The sequence below is a fragment of the Plectropomus leopardus genome, chromosome 21 (assembly GCF_008729295.1).
Source record: "Plectropomus leopardus isolate mb chromosome 21, YSFRI_Pleo_2.0, whole genome shotgun sequence".
NCBI classification, from domain to species: Eukaryota; Metazoa; Chordata; class Actinopteri; order Perciformes; family Serranidae; genus Plectropomus; species Plectropomus leopardus.
In genome coordinates, this window is record NC_056483.1 from 14156518 (window position 1) to 14182015 (window position 25498).

The 25498-nt window shown below is 39.5% G+C and overlaps 1 protein-coding gene across 1 annotated transcript in view; it reads right to left on the bottom strand.

Annotated features, from left to right (window-relative positions):
• Positions 1 to 25498, bottom strand: part of cntnap2a (contactin associated protein 2a) — a 373307-nt gene that overhangs the window by 161704 nt on the left and 186105 nt on the right. The window contains exons 4-9 of the mRNA XM_042510367.1: positions 25316 to 25463; positions 15935 to 15987; positions 15555 to 15705; positions 14215 to 14399; positions 9090 to 9233; positions 7657 to 7918 (exon numbers count right to left, since the gene is read on the bottom strand). Of these exons, the coding sequence (XP_042366301.1) occupies positions 7657 to 7918; positions 9090 to 9233; positions 14215 to 14399; positions 15555 to 15705; positions 15935 to 15987; positions 25316 to 25463 (943 nt within the window). The remainder of the gene's footprint in view (positions 1 to 7656; positions 7919 to 9089; positions 9234 to 14214; positions 14400 to 15554; positions 15706 to 15934; positions 15988 to 25315; positions 25464 to 25498) is intronic.

Genomic DNA, 25498 nt, shown 5'->3' on the forward strand with positions numbered 1-25498 from the left:
AATGCTCTCTTTGCTAAAAGCCACAGTACACTACAGTAGCTAGCTCAACATCTGTATTATATGTATGAAATGAGAACTGTAAAATATGTAAATATAAATATGTAAAATACATTTTATTGGATCTTTACCAAAGCTCCTGAGATGGTCACTACTTTATAAACAGCAGCAAATAAATCATGGGCTCAGTTGACGGTGAGTCCATCTGATAAGATGGAAAATAGCAGTGAGTTATTATAGCAGACAGAATGAGGCAAAGTGAATACTAATACAATTCTCAAAGGTAGAAACTGATTACATGTACATCACAAAAGGAATAGGCATCAATTATTATATTACCGCATTACACATTGGGAAGAAACATTATTTTTGGCTGCTCCTGAATGTTTTTGTTTTTATCTCATCTCCCTGGCAGCATATTGGGAATATCACATAGTGCAACAAATCCTGACTGTCCAGTGTGGATTTTATTCCTGTAACTTTATCACTCTGCTCCTCTTGCTGCATACTTTCCTTTCTCCTATCATCCTCCTCTCATCCTTACTGATCATCTTTCCTTTTCCCATCATGTTTCTCCTCTCCTCCTCCTTCCAACTGTTTCTATTACATATTGATCCTGTATGTACAGTATAAATGAATTTCGTCTACTATAAATTTATGGGGCCCTCTGGCATTCATGAATTTATCCCACCCCTGTCTCCTCCACTCCTAAATATTCGATTCTCCAAGGTAGTTTGAAGAGCTTTGCACGTCCTCACAGATGGCAATATGCCAACCACACAAAGCCTGGGAATACAACATATTAAGCATTGCCTTTACACACACAAACACATATGCACAGGGACACAGGGACACACACACTCAGGGGGAATGAAACAATATAACATTGTAATCAGGGCTGGCTGTAGTATGTTCCCCCCCTCAAATCTGTGCCTGAGGCCATTCCATTATTGTAATGCCTTATATGCCTCCTATTCGGACTGTGTGAGTAACCCTGTGTGTGTGTGTGTGTGCGACTGGTAGTAATTCTGAATCTCAAAGGAACTGATGTTATTACTTCTAGCTAAGTTGAAGGGTGTGAACGCACGCATGAAAGATCCCACAAACATTCACACAGTTTTACAAAGCAAAATATTTCTGCTCTAGCAGCAGCTGAATCAAACAGTTTATGCTGCCTGTGGCTTTGTCTTATTTTGCAATGAGTCTTGCCTCTCACTGAGAATGATTTTGTGGGATGACACGTTTCCCTGGTGATATCAAATAGGCCGATTTACAGAAATAGTGAAGGAAAAAGTTCATATAAAATGTGCAAAAGAGATGGAGAAAAAGAGAGCATCATAATTCTTGCATCATAAGAAGAGAGAGGAAGAACAACACATACAGAATACAAAGATTTTTTGGGATAATAAAATAAAAGAGCTAAATCCTACTTTCCTGTTTTCTTGAAGCTCAGGCTGAGTGATACGGTCTATAAATTAAATCACAATAATATTAGGCCACATCGTGATATATGATAAATATTTCTCAAAATTTTGAAATCTCCTCTAAACTATTGTAGACTACTGAAATACTACACTGCTAAATAAACTACTGTTTGAATACACAAACTAACAGCTCTACAGTTTATATATGAATAATATTTACAAGCTGAGCACACACAATCACCCAGGAGAAGGCGGTCTGAATGGGCGCTGTTTGTGTGATATATCATGTTGGTGTCAATGGTAAAAAATGTTTTAAAAAAGGGGGGACAAATGTACTTTATAGTCCTGATATGGTCATTTATAAGAGCCTGGTAAGACCAGCCTGATAATGTGAGCTCAACATTCTGTTTCGCTCTGCAAATCAGTCTGGACTCGCAGCCGCCCAAAACACTTTCCAGAACTTCCAGTCCAGTCGGGGCCATTCTGGGCCAAGAAATGTGCACCAGTGTTGACAACATCAGGGACTGTGTTGTAACTGATGACGCAAACATATAAGCTAATGCCTGAAAAAACAGTAATGGCAGCTCTCGAAGCAACAAGTGCTAACTTTAACATTAGTAGAGTAAACACAGCAATAAGAGAAGTTATTGCAGCAATAGATTCACTTACAACAAATAAACAACACGCAGAGTTTCTCCAAGGAAAAAAAATGATTTCGCCATTTTTTCCAATTGGATTTGGCAAAAGCTTGATTTACCAACTGGCTCCGTTGGTTATGAAAAAGATGCCACTGATTATGCTAACGGAGGATCAAACATGGGAAGCCTCAAAGCTGGTGATCACGGCCATGCAGATCAGTGTTCAAAATGCTTCAGACATACAACAAAGGCGCTGCCAGATGGTGTTCGTCGTCCAGTCCAGAGGCCTGGTGGCTGAACGATAAATGGCTTAATACGTTGGCAACGCCAGTGTATTGCAAAAAAACTTCATGTGGATTCCTGTCAACGAGGTAAACATAACATACAAATTTTAAATATGAATAAATTGTATTTTTTTAAACTAAATTATGTTAACAAAAGTAATGGCCACACACTACATTTATGCATCCCATGTGAAGCGATATATCACCCACCCTACTTGAAGCTATACTAATATATTAAATTCATCAGGAATAATTATCACTACTTACATATTTTGTCTTCTCTGACAACGAACCAAAAGCACAATAACATATTCCCTCACTTTGTTCAATGAGAACCTCTTAGGAAATTAGATTTCTCTGTCTCTGCTAGAGACACTGGAGTATTGTTTCCATGGAAACAATGCTGGTGCCCAATAATCCAATAATTAATCAAGAGGATGATCAGAGGATAGCATCTTCACAGCACATACTCAAAGACAAACACTCATTAGCTATCTGTGTCAGGTACAAAAAGGAGCCTTTTTCACTGGCTTTGTTTTATTGGAATTATTTCATGGTACGTAATGTGGAAAGTAGTGTTTTAATTTATATTTGGGCACTTGAAAACATGCTTCGGTCCAGCTGTACGGCCATCAAGGCAACATTTCCCAGCCCAACCCTATAAAAGCTGTTGTATAATTCTAACAAACAAGTGATGAGAGGAAAGCAAAAGAGAGGAGAGAGGAGAGAGTTAATGAGTAAGTAAAAGCAAAGTGATGGGAAAATTAGATCAGTGTCCCTTCAGGAATCACAACTAAGCATTCTCTATCAATGCACATGCAATACACACACATACTGTTAGAGCACAACCACATCTAATCTGGTGTTCTCTCAAAGGCCTCATCTTCTCTAGTTTCATCCTCTGTCTGCTTGAGAGAAGAAAGTGGATGAAATGGTTTTCTCAAAGGAGAGAAGAGCATGTTTCCGTAGGTCACAAACAGCCTAGGGGCAAGTTCTTGCTCTCTCTCTAACACACACACACACACACACACACATTTTGAATATGTGTGTATGCATTGGGGGTTAATTTGCGTGTGCTCCTAGTAGCAGCTGTAATCTACTGTACCTGTCGCTCTGTCTCCAATCAGGGAGGAAAAATTAACTTTAATGACCTGGGACCCACCGTGGACAGAATGAGGTTATGAAGAGATATTCGGGTGATTGTTACGCCATCAGAGATACGAAGCTTTTATACACCACTTCCCTCCCTTCATCCACCCTCCTTTTTCATACCGCACCTGCTGATTCACTTGGGTTTTGCAGAAAACCCTTTAGAAATTACAAGCTGGCTGTTTGAGGGTGATGCTCATAATACAGTCCTGCATAAAAAAAGTATCCCTTTAGTCCAGACCTAGATATCCCCCCTCTTACAATATATATGCACATTACACACCACTACAAATAAAAGTAGGCTCCAGATCGAACACCTGTATGAGCCTGGATATATTCTGGATCATGTGTTAACACACCATTGTCTAGCATTACTGACAGACCTGAAGCAGAAACAGACTGACATGGGCATCCTATTGGAGTCTTATTGCTCACCCCCGGTGGGAAATGCCCAACATTAATTTTCATTTTTGTCTTATTTTGATCTGCCAATTCCTAAGAAAAACAAATATCTGGGCCTCATTAGCATGCTAGATGTCTGTCTCTAAACTAAGCTCTAAGTAATTCTATCTCTCTGCTATTTTGTACACAATGGTGAAAATCAAAAATGTAATCAAGTGTGTAAAAATGATTTATATAGCATTTTTTTCACAGAAAAGGTCACAAAGTGCTTCACAAGAGCAATATACAACACACAAGAAAGAAGCCACAAAAGACTAGGTGACTACCAGAGACACAGTTAAAAGTGCAAAACTATTTTGCAGAGTTCAATTAAAAACAGCACAGTACACAAAAACAACACACAAAATACAGAGCTATACAAGTTACCCAAATGGCTGTTTAAACAGGTGCATCTTTAGAAGACATTTAAAAGAAACCACAGAGTCAACAGACCGCAATATGATGCAGGGAGAGCGTTACAAAAGTTTGGAGCTACAGCCTCAAGAGCTTGGTCACCACAGATCTTCAGGGAGAGGGATAGATAACACATTTTGCAAAGAACAAGCTGAAGAATATGGGTGAAGTAAATCAGCCACAAAATGAATAACATAATAAAACGCTGGGGTGCTCATTCTAAGTGGAAACAACTTTCACTTTAATAATAAAATACTGGTTGATGAAGATTTACATAGGATAACAGCTACTGCGAGTCAAAAAGAAAAAAGACACTAAATATTAATATGGTTCTGTTATCAATCTATCATCCATCTAAAGCAGGGGTGGGGAGCCTTTTTTTTTTTATTAAGGGCCATTTCAATTTTTATGAAGACCTCCGAGGGCCATACTAAACTTCTGAACACATATGATGTAACGATCATAGATTAGTCGGAAAATCCACGGTTATCACGCTCTCACGATAATTACAGTCCTTCACAAACTCCTTCTGCGTGCGGTTTCAGCTTCTTAGCTATTAATTTACTCACCACAAAACTTGCTTTCCTAACATTGTCTCTGTCAGTCTGTGGTCTTGGGAAAGCTGATTGTTGGGCATCCCAAATTTGTCCTTTCAACTCGTCCAGTTCAGCATGTTCCGAGCCTCGAGGTGGGCCTTTTTCATCACTGCCAGCGCCACGCCACAAACTAGGCAACGTGTCTTGATTTTGACTTCGTCAAACAAACAATCGTTTGTCCATTTCACCTGGAAAACGCGACCTTCTGCACCCACCTTCCCTTTCTCGGCACTCGCCACGACGCATATCACTTGTCAATCAATACACGATGTTATCGCGCGATGGCACGTGACCTCACGTGCTGTGTTCACTGACCCTGAGCCTGACTCGGACATAAATAGCCGTCAGTATTATCTCAAAAAGTAATTGCTGTAGACATTTTTTCCCCCTGAGTTTATATTTATTTTTAGAAATGCGATCAATGGTCTCGTGGGTTGTACACGGCCCAGAAGGCGGAGGTTCCCCACCGCAGAGCTAAAATTAATATAGTTTATATTTCGACAAGGTGGCATGGTGCTATTCAAAAAACAAGTGAGTAAATGTTCAAAGACTTGGTTCACCTGTTTTCACATCACGTTCACACTGTGGTAAACATTAAGTGGTGCATATGATGTGAGAGTTGCTACCTAATGGTGTTTCTCTGAAGACTCTTCCCATTATGGTTAACAGATCAGACAAATATTAAAGACTGATACATTATTGACACAAAGTGTGCCTCCTGGTGAGTGGTTAATACCCCAGTGTGCAAAAAAAACTCTTCATGCCTTAGCATGAGAAGGGGGTGCTGGAGGCTGCAGATCAGTAAGTCTGTATGGTTTTACCTTCCAGCAGATGCCTGATTAAATGTATGAATAAGCTTTCGCTAAATAGCTTCATAAGCAATCTATCCCCACTGGGAAAAGAAAACTGGATTGTGGAGACTGTGTAAGCTCCCTTTTCTTTCTCTCTCTCACTTTCTCCTCCTTAGTGTGTGCACATCTGCACGTCTCTCCCCAGTATATTTGCCATTAAGAGGGACTAAGCATTTCATTACAAGTCTGCTGAGCTCCCACTGTGTCATTGAAGCCAGAAGCCAGTGTGGCTTTCTTTCTGGGAGATACTAATAACTGAATCAAAGGAGGGAGCGTGTGTTTGTGTGTGCACGTCTGTGTTTGTGTGTCTGTATATTCTGGTAATACTGATGTAATCGCAGGCTCAAGCCCAATTAGCCTAGAGGGTAACTCTGTAATAATCCCTACCCCTGGGCATAATGGCCTATTAAAGCAGCAGTGGACAGAATAAATGAGTGTGTCTAAGGAAAGAGAGAGGGGAGAGAGAAAGGAGAGGCAGGGAATATAAGTAACGGAGAGCGAGTGGGTAAAAGAGATTTAGGAAAGACAGAAGACCCACTTGTTGAAGAAAAAAAAAATCATGTCCGTTTTATTTTGACCTTGATGTTTAATGTCTTTGAAGGTTTTACTCAAATGCTAAAACTGCCTGTCCAAACCATGGGGCATCACTTATACTCGATCTACACATCTCAAAACATGCTTTCCTTCAAAGCTTGTTGTAAAAATGTTTCATTAGAATTGCAGACAAAATAACAGGAATTCATAGCCCCAGCTTCACAGCAACCGATATGAGTGTTTTATGCTGGGAACCCTCCTCCATTATCAGACTGCTTATTAATGTTGTTGGGCTCAGGACCACATAAATATAGGCCTTGTAAAGATGGAGTCTGTGTGTGTGTCTCGAAGAGTATTTCAATTTAGATGTTAACTAAAATTGTGTGATCTGATAATGTAGTTTGTGCTAATGCTTTAAAAGTAAAAACAGCAATGTGGAATGATGTATGCATCACTGTCTGTCAAAATGTGGACATTAACTGTGTTTACATAAACATATTTTTATGCGTACTTTGCATCAAAAGTCAGTGTCTAAATTTGATAGAACTTCCTAAATCTCTACCGGCAAAAACACTTTTACACTCGCTTAAGGTGGTTGATGCCTTAGTTAAAAAAAAGGGTTGTGTTAAATGAGATATGGAAACACCTTTGATGAAGTTCTGAAATAGCAAACATTTACTCCTCTTTACATCTCTGGACAGCATGAAACGAGGCCAAAAATAGCTGACATCACACATTCTGCTATTCTATTTACTAGCCGATATCCCCCCATGTGTAAACTATACTGCCAACTTTTGATAAAACTATGCTATGCATGATGCAAACAGGCCTACTTCGCTGTTTGCTGGTGTTGTTTAAGTTTGCTTAAAATTTCTTTGGCAGTTGAATAAAACACAACTATTGTTTGAAACTGTAACAAACACCCTAAACACCAGCCAGATACAGATATGCAATATATCAGTTTAGCTTTCATTAAAAATTCCTGCTCTTTACTCAACCCTAAACTGTGAGCATTGACTGTGACCGAAAAGCAGAAATTCTAAATATTTCCATAGCAGATTTGTGGCGAAGACGTACTTTGATTACAATAGAGAATACAACAGTAACTGGCATCATGACTTGCTAATAATTGTTGAATTATTTGTTTATTATATATATTATATTTTGTTTCCATGCAACATATTAATTACTTGTAATAATTATATTGATGACTAGTGTCTTGCTTGTTGTTTTCCATTCTTGAAGACAAATGTAGAACTTGAGAGATCAGCTTCTGGTTTGAATTGTGTGGTGTATGTTTATGTAGGTATATAAGTCGACCGACTCACCTGACGATAAGTCTACCCGGTAGTTTGTGGTCGCCTTTGTTACGTTGATACGAACTACAACCTTGCTGTCCTCAAGGGAGATCTCCATCGTGCCGTCATCAAGATTACTGAAGAAGAGGAGCCCGTCAGGGTTCCAGGTACGAAACTGGAAGCTCACAGATATTGTGTCGTGATTGGCGCGACCTGGCAGCTGCAGGAAGCTGGTGGCATTAAAAAACACCGGGAAGGTGTGGGTTTCCACACAGGAGAAGGACAGGTTACGCTGTCAGGACACAGATTTAGAGAGACACCAAAAGAAGGAAATATTAGGAAGTTATCAGTGATCTTAAGAGAGAACAGTAAAAAAACAAAGCTAAAGTTGAAGTTGTTTGAAATGCCCTTACACTTTAGGAAATCATGGATTTATTCCCAAGGCTTCTGAATCTAGCTTCTGCATGTTTACCTTTGGATGTTCCAGACTGAAGCTAGATTCAAAGAGTGATATCGCTTGTACGCATTGTAAAAATGTGTCTTCGGCTCACCTTGTTTTTGAAACAGTAACCTGGTTGATGTGTCTGTGATGAAAACAAACACTATCGTTGAATTTAAGCACTAATTACCATTGAGCTTCTCCTACCTTGCGCTCCGAATCAAATCATTAGCAAACGGACAATATTGAGCTGCCTTACCGACTATAGATACTTCCTCATTGCCTCTGCCCGTGTGCGTGTGTGTTTCTGATATTTGAGAGCAGATCTGTTTTGATTAGAAATGAATGGCTGTGTGAGTGATCAGAGAGAATTAGAGGTGCGACTTAAACGGACTTGATTACTGCTTTCATTTGTTCAATCAGTTCACCCGAGATCGGAGAAGATACACTGGCTGTCTATTATTGAGGAAGAACAGGAGAGGGGGGAAACGAGAGCTCTGAGACTTTACAGTCTATCAAAGGCTGTTCAGTGAATAATTTTAAGGATGGCAAAACACTTAATGTGCTGAAGTTACATCCAGCAGTCATCCAGAGTGCAGTGTGTTTGATGAGGAGAGGAAAAGCATTTAATATGTTTCTCATTCTGTTGAGATAGGTTGAAAATAAACTGAGTGGTTGCAGTGAAATTCTGTTTTTGTAGGTCGCAGTGAAATGGCAGCCATGATATTAAGAGGGAGCACAAAGACAGGAGGCAAACACATGGAGGGGCCACTGATGGGTCAGTTGTATCTGATTAATTATGAATCTGTTAAACTATTTTTATACAATGAATAACTTGCCCCCTCACTCAGGTCAGATTCAGAGTAAGTGTGACAATAATGAGTGTGTTTAGTGTTCAGCTGCCTTTATAAGCATGCTATTTCAAGCTCTTTTGATTGATGCATTTCAAACTATGTTGCCCTGTGTTGTTTAAGGCAGTATATGTATGTGAGTGTCTGCGTGTGTGCATGCACATTGTCCTTACAAAGCTGGAAGTGTCTAGCTTCTTTCGGCGGGCCAGGTCTGTAATGTTGTCTCCATTGTAGTTGATGCTCTCCATGCAGCCTTTAAAATTCTTTCTCCCTCCTCCCACTGGCTTCCCGCTGTAGGGCATCCCCCCAAAACTCAACTTACGAAGAGCAAAGGGGAAAGAAGTAAAAAGAGATGGACAGAGGAGAAAAATACAGATTAGGACTTCCTTTAACTTTGATTAGCTTCTCCCTCTTCTCATAGAACATTTCAAAAAGCTGAATAAATGTAACATGGAATTAAAACGTTCTATTCTGGCATCACTGTTCAGCCATTCCCACCCAAAACAGGGATTACAGTAGCAACATACAAATGTCTTATGAGAGAAATTGCAACAAAGCCTAAAATAGGTTTCAAAACCCAAGATACAGTTAAGCCAACTAATGTTCAATTTCTTTTTCCCCTAATCTCTTTATTGGTTTTTGCAAAGAGATTAATTACACGCACAATTGGAAGTAGTGCTGAAGCCCACTCCCACCCATCCACGTAGATCCCACTCCCACCTACACCATCTCTTCCAGCCTCCGGGGTCGTACCCTCTCCTCCACTTGCCTTTCTGAGTCTCATTCACACACATGTGTACCAGAACTAACCTAACCTCTCAGGGAGAGCCTAATCCTCAAGCCTAATACACTGCATTATCTCATGAATCCATCTGTTATGAGTAGGTGGGTAGAGATGTGTCCATTTGATGAGAATAAGCTTCCTAGCAAGCAGTGATTGCAATAACTTGTGCTGCTTTGTGTGCACTGGGCATTGCCGTAATTCCAAAAAAGGAAGAGAGGGTGTCGGGGGCTGCTGTTTACCCAAGATTTCACAAAGTGTATCAAATGCTGCAGGATAAAACTCTGATAATCTTGGGCATGAACAAAACATGTGCATCTAATCAGCGGGTGATTGTTTACATCTGATGCATGAATCAGTTCTGTCAGGGAATATCTCGGCTCGTCTTGCATTGGTGAGGTGCCTTTATTTTAGAGATGACAGTGAAAAGGCAGAGGAGATACGAGGGGAGAGAGAAGGGGGTATGATGTGCAACAAAGATCCCAAGTCTGGAGTTTGGCTTTGCAGTCATGGCATGGGATGTAAGCAATAAGCTACTGCCGCTCTGGAAACGCAAGTTGCATGAATGAATGCAGAGATGTGTGAACAAGGTATGATCCACAGCCACTCTTCTGATTTTAAACATGGGACAGTTTGTGCCAGCCCTATTTTCTAAAGTGTTTGGTCTTCATAACAAGAGCAACACTGACAAATCTAACAGTACATTTTTTAAGCAAATACCTTGATATCAGCATATTATTGATATATACCTATCATATATTTATATACCGCAGTGTATGGGAGAAAGCATAAAAAAAGAAGACAGGAGTTTGTGGGGAACAGATGTGATTAGAGGAGAATTGAGGCGAGGAGATGGAGGCTAATAAACGGGCATCTGGTGGGAAGTGCTGAAGGACACAGAACTGATGAAAATGTAAAAAGCGTTTCCTATTTTTCTACAGTTGAACATGTGTTTTTTTTTTTGCAGACATAGCTCTGAGCTCTGACGGAAGCTAAGATGATGGAGAGTGGTGCACAATTACCAGTCGATATGTGTCTCTCTTTCTGTATGTGTGTGTGTGTGTGTGTTTGTCGTGATGCTCCAGTAGTCTTAGTAATTACTGCCAAGGGTAGATACAAATGCACCCGGATATTTAGTCGACAGGCTTAAATGGGAGCAGAAAATGTACAGACATGCACACACGCAAGATGTGGACTAGACGGAGTACAGGGGTGCACTTTGAGTAAAAGCTGGTCACAATTTTGCCTTATGCAGAGAGATTCATGCAGGCAATAACACTGCCAGGATCCATCCAGGGTTCACCACAGGCATGTTACACATACATTCTTTAACACACACACACACACACACACACACACACACACACACGCACACACACACACAAAACCTCTTTCAGTTGTATAGATTTCCCACAAGATCCCTTAAATCAACAGCTTCAGTTTAATTGGACTGTGGTTTGTCTTGCCCCATTTCTCAGTATCCTATTTAACACTGGAACAGATCAGCCATATCAGCAATACCTGCTAAAGGTCACACACAAACTTATCAATGCACACACACAAACACATGTACACACCCACATACGTATTCAACGCACACAGCTGCACGTGTATGCACACACTCACATTACACACATTTCGTATCCATTATGCATTCCAAAGTCAATTTCCTGTTTTAAGTATTATTAGCTGAACTCTTTGCATTCCATTACTGAATATCATTAATTATGTGAGTTTTATGGATTAGCATTATGGCACAGTGCAAAACCAATATCTAATTTCCTGTGAGGTATCAATGCACTGTACAGACAAGGAAGGCCTAGGAGTTGTTTGCAAAGCAGTAGCAAAACCAGAACAGTTGTTGTGGTAGAACACAAAGATAACAAGTACCATAAAAAAATAAAGACTATGAATAAGTAAAAACAAGTTATTGCTATTCTCATGTTTGTAAATTATCAAACAGCCCTTTTGAGACTCACAGAACTTTTGGAGGGTTGAAATTTTTGACTGGGAACTGCTCACACAAGCAGATATTGTATATTGTGTTAAAATTCAGTATGTCCCAGGGCTCCTAAACAAGAATTCTCACATAGCTTTCTAGAGGACTGAAGTTCACCTCCATCATTTAAGTTCCAAAATAGAAATACACAACACCTCAAACCTTAATAAAGTGAAGCCTGTGAGCTAATGTAGGCGGAAAGCTCAAGTGCATTGCTTCAGTCAACATGGCATACTCTTCCCTTTCTAACACCAGACTGACATCACTGCGCCCCTCAGTCTTCTGCTGCTCTGCTCGCACTCTGTGCTACTCCTGCCGTCACTGCTGCTGTTCACAAACTCCACTCCCCCCCCCCCAGCATCAGCCTGCAGGCTCTGAGTATAAGACAACCTAGAGGGGGAGTTTGTATTTTTCCAGTTCCTTGTCAGGAGTGATGAGGTCAGATAATAGAGGCCAAATATCAGTGCTGTACATATTCCACCCTCACATAATAATCCTTCCACCTGAGGTGATGACTAAAAAATACATTACCCCAAATATGCTGTCAGTGGCAGAATGATGAGGCAGCTATTTTGCATAAGTGCCACAGCTGCTGCATGCTGCTGGTTAGAGTTACAGCTATATGGTTATAGTTGATATAAGGTGATTTTTACTTTGCATATTTAAAGAGCTTCGTTTTTGTTTAAAATCAGCACTGCACTATGTGTGTGTAACATCTGTTTTCAATTTACCAACTATTTATCCAGTAACTATAATACAAAACAATTAAAATACATCAAACACCACTAACTCCCATGTTAACTGCTTAACTAAAAGCAAAAGCCACCCATATGTACACATTCAAGAAAATTAGCTAACTGATATTTAGATGTGGCTACCAACAAGTTGTCCTAAAACAACAAGCTTTTCAAACATAATCCATGACCCTCTGCATTAACGCCACCCATAGGTATACTAACTAGTTACATACATACACATAACATGGCAGAACATTATTACATTTCTGGCCATCATTTTGTACCAGCGCTGAACTTATACCTTTACAGAAGCTCTTGCTTAGCATTATGCACCTTTCTGTGGCAAAAGCTGAAATTAAAGCTTTCTCAGCTCCATAATGTTCTGTGTCTCTGTTTTAGTAACTGAAGCTTTTTCAGTACCTTTATTTGATAGGACAGATACAGCGTGAAAGGAGCAGAGACAGAAGGGATGACATGCAGCAAAGGGCCGAAGCTGGACTCCAACCAAGGGCCGCTGCAGTGAGGACAGAGCTTCTGTACATTGGGCGCCGGCTCTACCAACTGAGCCACTGGGTGCCCAAGAAACTGAAGCATTTTGACTAGATTTTTTTATTAACTAAACAATAACTTCATAATTCATTCATTCATTCAGTAAGTAAATTAGTCATGAAATTTCCCCCTAGGGACTGTCAACTTACGTGTCCTGACAGCAGCATCGGCTACATAATGCAGAGCCATCAAAAAACAGATTATAAAGGGGGCCTCATTTCATGAAATCAGTGTCTCAAATGTAGATGGCATTTTTGGTCTCTGCCATAATTGTGCCTGTTATAGACTGTGGCTTAATCACATTAACAGTTGTAGATGTTAAAATGTTCATGCAAGGTGATTTGGGAGAGGTCTGTGTGCATGCACCTTTGCCAACTAAAGCCACTATAATTGCCTTGTGTTTGCAATAAGAGGTGATCTGAACAGGTGGAAATGCAAACACGACATCATGCCAAAATTTGCCCCAAAATTGCACTGCGCCACCTAATCAGAGGAAACCCAGCCTCAGCTGCACCACCCCTCCCACTTTGGCACACATAGTTGTGTCTGGAGCCAGGGAAATATCAAATAGGCAACTGCCTGTGGGTGCAAAAGCACTGCGTTTGCACTGCTGCTGGCTTTGCGCCTGCAAGATAGATCCTTGTATGTTGTACAGGGTTGAAAAAAATAAATAAAGTCCACATTTTGAGTACCTGTGAAGCTAACATGTCAGTTAAAAGATGCTTTGCTGTTACAATTTACAAATAAAGTAGGATGTGAAAGTTAAGCATTTTTCTCTATGTGTTCTTAATACGGTAGCCAGTCACTTGTACACCGGGCAGCTGCTCTGCACTGACACACACATACAAGCATCAGTCAGGCAAAGCTGAGGTAGCTGGATAAATCAGCTGACATTTTAGCTATTCACTTCTTCCGTGGTCTGCCAGTTCCCTTTTCGTAATTGAACTCACCCATGACTGCCTATCAGTGTACAGCTGTTGAATCATTTGAAACCCTGAGGTTTTGTTATTAACATGATGTCAAGCTGATATGTCTTCTAAAGAAAGAATTGTAGCGAATGTTTAAGTAGCAAATGTGCTTTATACCTTGGGTACTTCCCAGTCATCTCCTGTATATGGCATTATGCTTTTGTGTTGGAGTCACTCCTTCATTTATTCTAAATGGGAGACTACCTTTCTTTGTTTGTGTTCTTAACACCCATGTCTCTACATTCAGTATAATTTGCTTCTCACCTCATAGTCCAAATCGAGGTGGTCAAACTCTCCGTTGGTCCTGAAGTGCTGAGTGTGTCTGTCCAAAGTGAAGTTCACATTACGACGGTAGCGTTCGATCACCACTGAGTGCCAGTGATTGTCATCCAAGAGGCTGCCGGTGGTCACAGAGGTATGACCCAGGATAGAGCCATACTGATTACTGCCTGTAATTAACATGTGATAATCATATTAGTTCCAACACACAGACATTTGACACAGTATAGCAAGCAGCATGTTTTAAAAAGCCAAGAATTAATTAAAAGATGCCCTGTAAAATATGTACAAACAACAAGTAAATCTGCTTTTATTCTAAGAGTTTTAATCAGTTACTCTGGCCATCTTCACAAGACCAATTAACGCAAAATATATGTGTGACTTCTGTGGAAGGGATTTGCCAGAAAAGCCAGAAATACTTTCAATGCTTCACAAAATGGAAATTTATTACACCTTGTACATGGGTTTCTTAAATATGCACATTTTCAAGCAATTATTCAAGACTACGCAATATATACACAAGTTTATAGGTTGATTCCAATACACAGCACAAAGTCATTCTGCTCTTTATGTTATTGTTGTGCAAGTGAAGTCATCCTCACACACATTAGAATACAATTAATATATGGTGCTGTTTCTTGCCAAAACGAACACACCTGACACTTCTTAAGCAGCAAAAAGTGTCATCATACAGTTACGGACTTCATTTAGCTGTTATACTGGGTATAGGAAAGCCTCACTGCAGAGTTGCATCTGTGCTCCAGTAAAGCATCTTTAAAGGTTACACAGCTCTGTCAGCAGCACAGCTGCTCGACAGTGAGTGATGCTCCACACACTTGCGGATTGTTGTGTCTGTTGTTTACAGTGTAAAGGGTAAAAAGCTGTGCCTGGACACTTTATCTTTGCTCCAAGATAATGCTATCCTGACAGACAGGGCATTAATTCAGATTTTAAAAAAGTTTAGCGTTATTGTCAAGCCTGTAATGATGTTATTATTCTTTTGACCTGTCAAGTTGCTGCAAACACAACCAGTGCAGTGTAGCTGTATGCATTAGACTGAGTACCTTTTTAATCCAAGAATCGGAGCTGAACTAAGTATATCTGGGCCTTATACATTTTACTTGGATATTTCTTAGCCAATATTTCAAGACAGCTTGAGTTGTACTTGATGAGATATGAATTTACAAACATAGCTCTGCAAAAGTTTGAACGTCTGCAATAAATTGATATGAAGACAGCTGCATAAAAAACACTGCAGGAGAGACATCTTAAAGACAAACTCTGCATTTCTTTGTCTTAATAAATGCGATGCATGTGTTGCCTACCTAAGTTTATCTGCAGCAGCAGCTTGGCCTTGCGAAGCTCCAGGGTGATGTAGTCTCCCTGCTGGCCCTCCCCATGGAGGATCACACCCTCACTCTCTGATGTCTTAAACCTCAGTGCAATCACATCCTTAATGATCTTCATCTTCTTCACCTGCCAAAATGTGAGCAAATACCATGAGACCCACATGTTAAACAGCACAGGTGGCTCATTTTCAATTAAAGGAGTGTAGAGAAAAATGTCAGGATCTCCATCAATTTTTCTATCATATCAAGTTGCTATTTGTTTGATTTTCAGGATGCAACTTTTATGTACTAGTATGATCCTCACAGTATGACTTTAATGGGATGGTTTAGTCAACAGGATATCAAGGTTCCAGTACCTTAAAACGATATGAGATTACACCCTGCCCATCGAAGTTGATCACTCCCGCCCCTAAATAGACAGAAAGTATAGACAGATAGAAACAACAGAGATACAGACAGAAATAATAAAGAGGGAAACACAAGACACAAAGAAACAGCGATTAGTCAAGTAAAAGTGTGATTGCAGATAGGAATAGGCCTTTATCCTAAAAAAAAGGACATAAAAACCTAACCTCTTCTTTGACTGGGTCCAGAAATCTGTATTCAATTACGCATCATTACAAAACAAAACTTGGTAAAATGTGTGTTTTTGCTTCTGGGTTACATCAACAGTACGCCGACAATAGCTACATTAATGCGAGAATACCTAATCAGATGTGCTAACATGCTAATAATAGATAAACAGACAAAGGGCTTGTGGAAATGTAATATCTTCTGGCTTTACTTCCCATACATCTCGTATGCATTAAAATGTCATCTTTACAGGTTGCTATTGCCGCACTAGAGATTTTATTGTTTCAAATGATATTGTACCCAATAGGCCTCTTTCACAGTCGACATTTTGATATGTCACAGTATGAAAAGCACAGGTGTAAATAATAAAATTAATGATGATTGAATTCCATTTTGCGGCTTCTGTTTCAGGGTCCTGATATTGTACTCTTTGGCTCACTATCACACTGTCACGGCTCACTGGGATAATTGAACAGAACAGAGCAATTGTTAATGTTATTAGTAACACCTGTGTCTTTCCCATTATGACAAATCAAAATGTCTGCTGTGAAAAAAAGGCCTGTAGCAAAGAAAAAAACACCAATGTATTTGACATTTTCTATATATGTGCAAAACAGATACAAATGTAAAACTGTGCTGTTGTGTAAAATATCATAAATAAATATTTGTCATTGCACAGGTATTACAGAGTCCTATATATAGGATGATGATACAAATATTTTTTCTGTGAACCTCCTTTAATGAAATTAAATAAATAATAAATAATCACATTTCACAGTTTCTGGCTAAATGGTGTGATTCTTGGAGATATTTAAAGAAAAAAATACTAGGTTTAGCGGTTCTGAGGGTTTTTAAAATAAATACAAAACATGACTGTTGAAAGTTGAAAGTCCCTCCCCTAAGTCAAATCTAAAAACTTGACTCCTTCCAAAATTCTTGAAAAATGATTTGAACTGCAACCCCCATTTTGAAGCACCCCCCCCCCTCTCATAAATAATGAACCATGTCTAAGGGATTTTTTTCCATACAGCTTTTAAAAAATGGTGTAAATAAAAAGACTTTTAACTCATAATAAGAATATGTGAAACAATAAAAAAAGTTAATCGCCAAAGATATTAAAATCAGACGCTATGATACACCCACCAGGTGTTCTCACTTATTCAGGCTGATTAGCTGCCAAGCTTCAACCTGAGCAGGCGTCTAATCAGCCAGAATGAAAACACCTGTGCGTGCATGCAGGTGTGTTAAACATACTTATCAACAAGTGTAAAATACTACATATATTCTTACTGTTTACAATACATGGTCTGTGTTGATGCCACTGAAGTTACAGTTGCAGACAAGAGTGCATAACTTGCATAATATCTTTGCAGGAAATTTAAATGACAATTATGAGATATTTTGCATGCAAATATGAAGTTTTACAGTGGGCAGAAATGAGCTGGGAAATAAGGGTGGAAAAGAGTTTAAGATCTTGAGAAGAAAAATAAAGTGCAGTGCTTGAGGCCCTCTTCAATCTTACTATCATCACCCCAACTGTTGGAGTGGTTAGTGGAGAGTGCGTGAGTAGTGTGATTGGTTGTAGAAGGTAGCAAAGAGTGCACAGGCTATAGTAGCATGACAGAGCTGGGGAAAGATGGGATCATCTTTATATAGTCATACTCATGCGCAGTCACGCTGTCCCTCGATCTTACCTTCTCTCTTTCTTTCTCACTTATATAACACACACGCACACAACTGTGCCAAGCCTGTTCTTTCATGATAAACACCTGGAGAGGGAGGTTAGAGGAAATTACATCTGTTTCCTTTGTTCTAACTTCAGTGCTCCCTAAATGATCCCATGCTGCCTCTCACTGGGTAGAAATACATCTTTCCATCTCTTTTGCTGCTTTACACTTCACTCTTGTTCTCGCACTTGTTCTTGCTCTCTCTCTTCCCACTTTCATCTTTCCTCACTGTTCTCCTCTCTGCTCTACTCTTATTTCTTTTGCTTCCCTCTTTACTTTACTTATCCCTGTTTTTTTCCCCTCTCTCTCTCTCTGCTGCTCTCCCTGCCCCTCTCATCATCTTCTTCTGTCACGTTTACGGTGCAAACAGTAGTGGTAGTTGACAGTTTTCCAATTGTTTTATGAGATATTGCAGATCTAGATGTGCTGCTCAGAACAGGGTTGCCAGCTCAGCTGAGTGCTTGATGTCAGGAGGGAGACTTTGTGGTGGATGGAGGGCTTTTCCACCACCTGCAGACCACTTTGAGATGCAGAGAAAGAGGGAAGGAGGGGGAGAGGTTGACCCACTGCAATGCAAAGTAACAAGGGATGACTATTTGGCTTGTAGCCAGGGCAGCTGGGACGGCATGTGCACAAGATGGCCGAGGTTTTCAGACCCTTACCCAGGAGATCAGGCCATTTTGGACCCTGACCCAGATGGTGGTTTTCCACCAGAGATGTGAAGCGACAGAGGCTTGTTGAGATGGCGAGGCGGAGACGGAGGTTTAACAAGGCCAGCTGCATGTGACAGCCAATATAATCTCCATATAAATTATATAGGGAGTTATTAATTATCAGGATCTGAAATTAGAAGTTGAGTTCAGTACATCACTGTCACATTACCTGCACAATTATGACTCTGTTGTGTATGGCTGTTGAGGGTATGATCTCACTGCTTTACATCCTGCAAACTGCTATGTTAAAAAAGAAAAATATCATTGAAACAACTTGTGGCTTTCTTTCACTTGCTTCCAAAACATCTTGTGGTGGTGCTCATGTGGACACCACTTTTGTCCACAGGGACCACTAAATCAACACAAAGAAAAGTTTCTAGTGGTTGCTTTAAAGGAGTGCTTCAGGGAGTCCAAAAACATTCTTCATTAATTAAACAGGGACAGAATTTACAAACTGCATAACTTGTGCAGTATAATTCATGTCTCATTTATCCAGTTGTTTGCAGGTTAGGCCTACTGCCCAAGCACATGCATTTTCACTCAAACACCAGGATCCAAAGCACATCAGTACAAACAATCTCATACACGGTCAAGTAGTCAGCCTGGGCACCCACTTGCATTTCAACTCAAGCAGAGCTTAGACTCACATGCTCAGGGCGGACTAGTCAGCGGTGGAAATGCTTTATATTATAACATTTTTAGTGAATATGGATGTGTTTGGAAAGTACTGAGCATACAACTTGATAAATTGACTTGGATTATACTGCAGAAATTGTGAGAGTTTGTAAACAGATGCTTTGATATAATTTTGCTGTTGTTAAATGCAGCACCCAGTGACTTCAGTTTAAGACTGTCTTTTTTGGATTCTCTGTTCTTTGCGGAGGCAAGCGAGAAAACCTACATTAATTCAAATGTTAAGTGCAAGGTAGTATTCTAAATTTGTCACTTTGGATAAATGCCTAATTGTGCAATTTACAACAAAGCAAATAGACATAATTCACCCAGCGTAGGGAAATACCACGGAGATGCCACCTGTATCGTATCAAGGCCAAATGGAGGTGCACTGAACTGGCATGTAGGTGTTATCATGTTAAATTGTATCCATGGCAACGTGTGTAACTGGGCAAGCAGCAAATTAGGTGGCAGTGAGCACATAAGCAGGCCACTCACGGCGTGACCTACCTTTACTAAACTAATGGATTAGGGTGATTTATTCTATAATTAGAAGATTTGTATTTGCATTTTCTGACTCTTGGTAAATCAATGTAAGATGTTACTTTGTACTCTGGTATACATTTTGTCAATACTTTTGATATTCTGTATAGGAATTGGTAAGGAATAATCAAAGCATTTATTTATAATGAAAAAATTATTGGTCTCAGCCCTGTACTGTAATACTGTACCCCACCCCTATCCCCCATAGTTATCGCACCCCTGTGACTGAAGGCTACAATGATGCTCTTTTAGCTGTTTATGTTTTTGGCCTCAGTCCTGCTCCAGAAATAGATGCCATCCATAAAAAAATCTACATAAGTACATTTCTTAGACTCGACAGATAATGATGGTGATACATCATCCTGACAACATATTCAGAGTATCGTTGGCAGAAATGGGCCACAGGTTGAAGTCAGATACGATATGCTGGCAATCATTTGGAATTCTGCTTGCATGAGAGTGATTGGTGTGTATAGAAAATTAAATTTGTACTCTGTTTCCATCTGACTTCCCTTTCTCTCACATACCAGCTCCACTATTTCCTGACTCATCTATGAAATAATTGATTTTCTGTTGATCCTATGTTAATCAAAATGGAAATGAGCATGTAAATTCCACAGCATGGTGGCTCACGACTCCTTTATAGCCCCTAGCTCTGGCGCAGACACATACACACACAGCCTTTCATTGCACAGTCCTAGATGAGTCATAATATGGTATTGCATTTAATTATCATACATTTTGAAAACCCAGAATTATCATCTACAACCAACATATTTGGTGATTATGCCGGGAACATAACATCTATATTTATCTGCCTCCTTCTCCTCCTACTAATTCTCTTTTGTGCTCTCTTTTTTCATCCTCTCTTCTTTTGTCGTTGCCGAACACTGTACCTCTCTCCCTTCTTTCATCTTTGGACTGGGAAGCAGGAAAACATTTAGGAGAAGTTGATTCTAAGAGAACCGGAGAGTTGGGGAGTGAAGGGCGGGTAGATGAACAGACAAATGTACGAGTTCACATTTTATGACTGAATGCTGAAGAAAGGAGCAGTGACAGCATAATCATGACTGTGGGCTTCAAAACACAGCTGACGGACAACTCTGAAAGATGGCACACCCTACCAGGGCGAGTGTGTGTGTGTACATGCGCAGGTGTGCGTGTGTATATGCAAGTGTCTATCTCTTTCTGAGTTATCACTGATATCTGAGTTGTAAGCATGTTTTCACCTGATTGTGTATATTTATTATGCGTTTCATCTGTCAGCGTGCAGTGGATAACACTCACATCTATTAGAAACACAGAGCTCTCAGTGCTTATTTGTCATCAGAAGAGATATGTTCTTTCAATAGTATTGTTGTTTACCTCAAACACTGTCTATCAACTCTGTTTTTGTTTGTCTGGCTATTGAATGAAATTATATAATTTTCAAAGATGTATTTAAATAAAATGGTCTTATTCTAATGCAGAATAAGGAAGCTAGAGGAAACACACATGATGTATTTCATCATGACGTATTTCGCACAGCTGAAACCCAGTTACATCTGGGAGTTAACTGTAATCACTGCATTCTCGTGTTGGTCCACCAGAGACAATGGTCATGACAATGATTTTTAATTTTGTTTTAACATAAACAGTGATATTAGGTGCAGCACCCAGTGATAGCCTTCATCTTCATAATAGACATATGACAATAAGCTGACATAAGTTGCTGCACAGTTTACAGTAGGTTTAAATTACTATATTGATGTCACACAAGTCATCCTCAATCTACCCTCTGTGTTCTTTAAAATTCATATGTTCTACTATCAAGCATTAGCAACTAAGACAGGACAAACAATCAAATTAATACATTGCAATAAAGGAGAAAAAAAAGGAAAAACAGAAAATACAGAACATTATTCAAGGTCGGGCTCGTGTAGTGCCCGATCTCTGAATATTTGTGGTCCTCTCTCGTGTGTGGTGGTCTGTAGTTGTTGAGTCAGCAGAAGTTAGGTGCTTTTACCTCAGCCAGTGGCGTAGTTAGGTGTAGTCAGAGGCTTCAGCCTCAAATGCTTTCTAAATAGCCCTAGATCTTAAAATGTAGGCTATATATACATTTCAAAAATAAGAATAAGAGTAATAATAATAAAATTACCTGGATCTAATAATCTGTTATCCGTTTCTCAGGTGGATAATATTTCAGAGTCTCTTGCTTGAAATATTAAAATGATGAATTGTGGCATATAAGAATATCCGTACATTTCAAATAGTATTGCAGCTAATTGGTCAATATGTTTTAATACCATGTAAATTTGGCTAACTAGTTCACCTCCCCATTATGGATGAGTGTCACACAATGATTAAGCGCCATCCAGCTCATTGCACTTACTCATGAATCTTTGCATAACAGTTAGCCTGTCCTTAATGCTGTGTACTGCAAATCAAATGTTTGTTTTTTTTCTTTTATGAATAGGCCGATTTACCTTTGCTGTTAATATGTTCAATTTCTGTTGATGAAAATGGAATGTGTGTTTTAAATCACATTTGAATATTCTGGGGGAAAACAATCAAAACTTAAATGATCAAATCATAATTTGGTAGACCCCCTGCAGTATCTTTGAGGACCCCCTGTTAAAGACCCATGTTTTAAGCAAGTAAATCACATTTGCAAATGACAGCAAAGGAAAGCATGACCTAAAGAGATGACATTTTTAATGCACATTTAGATGACAATCACAGTCAGTATGTATTTCCTTTAAACAGACCCACTGCAGAAACCATATTAATATCTGAAACACTGTTTGAAGACTACTGACAAGTCAGTGGAAAAGCCGCAGAATAAATAAATCAAATCAAATCTACATCAAGTTTAGTCTTTGCTCAGTCTAAGTGCTTACTTTCCCATTTAGCAAGCTAGTGACAAACAGGCTGATGTTAGCAAAAAAAAGGGAAAAAAAGAAAGCTAACTTGTATTAAACTCAATTTACCAACTTTTTTTGACTGTTTAAAGTCAACTAGTAATGACTTCTGGAAATGTTTATAAATAAATAGTATAGACTGTGTTTCTAATATGTTATTCGGTCCTGCCAAAATTGTGTTTACAACTCACAAAACCGCTGGTGCTTGACAGCCAGCTTCACTCTGTCAGCTATTGATCGTGCCTACATTTCTTTCTCTATAGTTGAGAAATATACATCTTATGGCATCTCACTTGAATACAGTGTTTTATACCGTGTTTGGAAAAGAGTAAGTAAATAATGCTCATACATTCTGAAGTAATCTTGGGCGGCTCTGTCCTGATTGCTACCTGCCTAAGTGTTTTTGTGTATGTCTGAGGCTATCCATGCTTATGTTGTGTACTGTTGTTTTGGGAAATGTGTAAAATATATACTATAATATTATACTGATATTCTCTATCCTCTATATTGTCTCATCATCATTATTATGGTGAACCTGCAAAACACTATTTACAGTTGAAGTGGCTTAAAATAAAATGATTCTTTAAGAAAATGTGACATCAAAAAACAAGGCAGATGTTCGAAAGTCAAATTCTGTTTTTCAGTTTTTATAGTCCAAATTAAGATCAATGATATCAACACCGCTTGAGAATATAAGGGTAGAAGCTATTCTGGTTACAAACAGCAACAGCAACAAGTTGACTTTATCTACACACAAAGCAGTCACATGTATTAGAAGTGAATTATTTCCCTGTCAAAGTTGTTTGTGAGTGCAGGAGTGTTTTTGTTGGAGGGGACAGGTGATGGATATAAACCTAGAGTGGGCTGGATTTCTGTGTTTTATTGTTCTGTGCAACTGTGCATATGCGTGTGCATGTGTGTGTGTGTGTGTGTACCACATCTTGTCATCCTTATCACTACTGACTTGCTTTTCTTTTAACATGGGAAGGAAATGAAACAAGGGAAATATAATCAAAGGGGATGAGGACTGACTGGAATGCAACACTTGCCCTTGTATTCACACTGAGAGACACACACACACACACACACACACACACACACACACACACACACACACAAACTCAGAGACATGTAATCGCATCTCTGGAATGAAAGATGTACGTGTGTCACTTATAACAGTAATTTATGCAGAGCCTTAATTGAAAATTGTTATCAAAATCAATTTGGCGGCCTTTAATAGGATGAGAGCAAAGAGGCTGCAAGAGAGTCAGTTCCCTGGATGATACATTTGTTAGAAAGCGAGAGACAGAGTGTTAGTGTGTGTGTGTATCTCTGTGTGTGCTCTGCATATTTCTGCACATGGAGGGCTTTTGTGCGTGTGTGTGTGTGTGTCCAGGCAGGTTTTCACTCTGGGTTTGTGTTTGATTTGTAAACCAAATTAGTTTAAAATGAAGAAAATCCTTTGTGACATCATTGGAGATTACAAACCATCAGCACTCTCCTCATGGATCCATAATTATAAATGTTAACAATACTTATTGGAAATACAACAGTATTTTAATGTACAAATTAAGGATGTCAGTTTTGATTTATTTTGTTTTTCTATAGCCCACTCTATAATACATTTTGTTTTTCAAGATGACAAAAAAAGCAATATTAACTGATATAAAAAGGGCCTCTCCATGTGGTCCGAAACCCCATTGGCTCAATGAGCCTTAACGATGCATTTCAAACCGCGATCCATTTTAGTGTGGGCAAGTTGTAATGTTTTGCAATATAAATGTCTTGCCTTTTATTTTATTTTCTGCTGGCTTTACTGACATACAGCTGGCTAACATGCAGAAACATAGCGCCCATGGCCAACCCTTGTTTAGCTATCATTAGCCTTGGCTGCTGTGCACTGTGCACCACCTTGGTCATATGGGAGTTAGCTAGTGGTAATTACAGCTAATATCCTAGTAGCCTCACTGCAGAAATATGGTGGCCACCCTCTGATCTTTCCCCAAATGTAGCCCTTATGAGTACGGGGCCTCATTTTGAGCCACAAAAACCCTATATTAATGTTAACTATGTTAGCAACACTAGTTGTGCTGACTCTGCTAACGGTGCTAACACTGAAGTTCACAATGCTGAAGTGGGTTTACGGCTCAACAGTGAAGTATTTACTCACTGGGGGGTCCATGGGGGAGAACAGGAGAGTGGGCCCAATGTCTCCACAGCAACACTGATGGGACCCGACAGTGTTACAAGAGGTAATTGCCAAATGAGTGGGGCCGATGGCTAACATTAGCTCCCACCAACTAGGTAAAGCATTGTAATGAAGTGAAGCGAAGCAGAATTAACCATAGACCAACATGCAGAACCGGTCCAAATTATTTTTGGTGGTTTACCGACAGTGTTGGGAAGGTTACTTCTAAAATGAAACAGGTTACAGATTATTAGTTACCTTACGAAAAATGTCATAAGTTACATATTTAAATTTCTCCATCAAAGCAATGTAACTTTTTACATTTGATTTATTTTTGATTACTTATCTAATACATGTTTTATACAGGCCATAAAGCTGAAAAGACTTTTTTGTGTCTGTGTGTGTGTTTGTCTCAACTCACAGTAGGAGCAGCCATAGACTTCTATGCGCAGGCCAATCCGTCCCTCCTCGCTCCAGTCCAGTGGGACGAGCCTCAGGAAGCGTGCAACAATTCCCTGCTGCAGCTCATGGCGAACTGAGCTCTCCGAGTTGGAGTTCCCCGAGAAGGCCTGCGAACACACACAGACACACACACCCACAATGA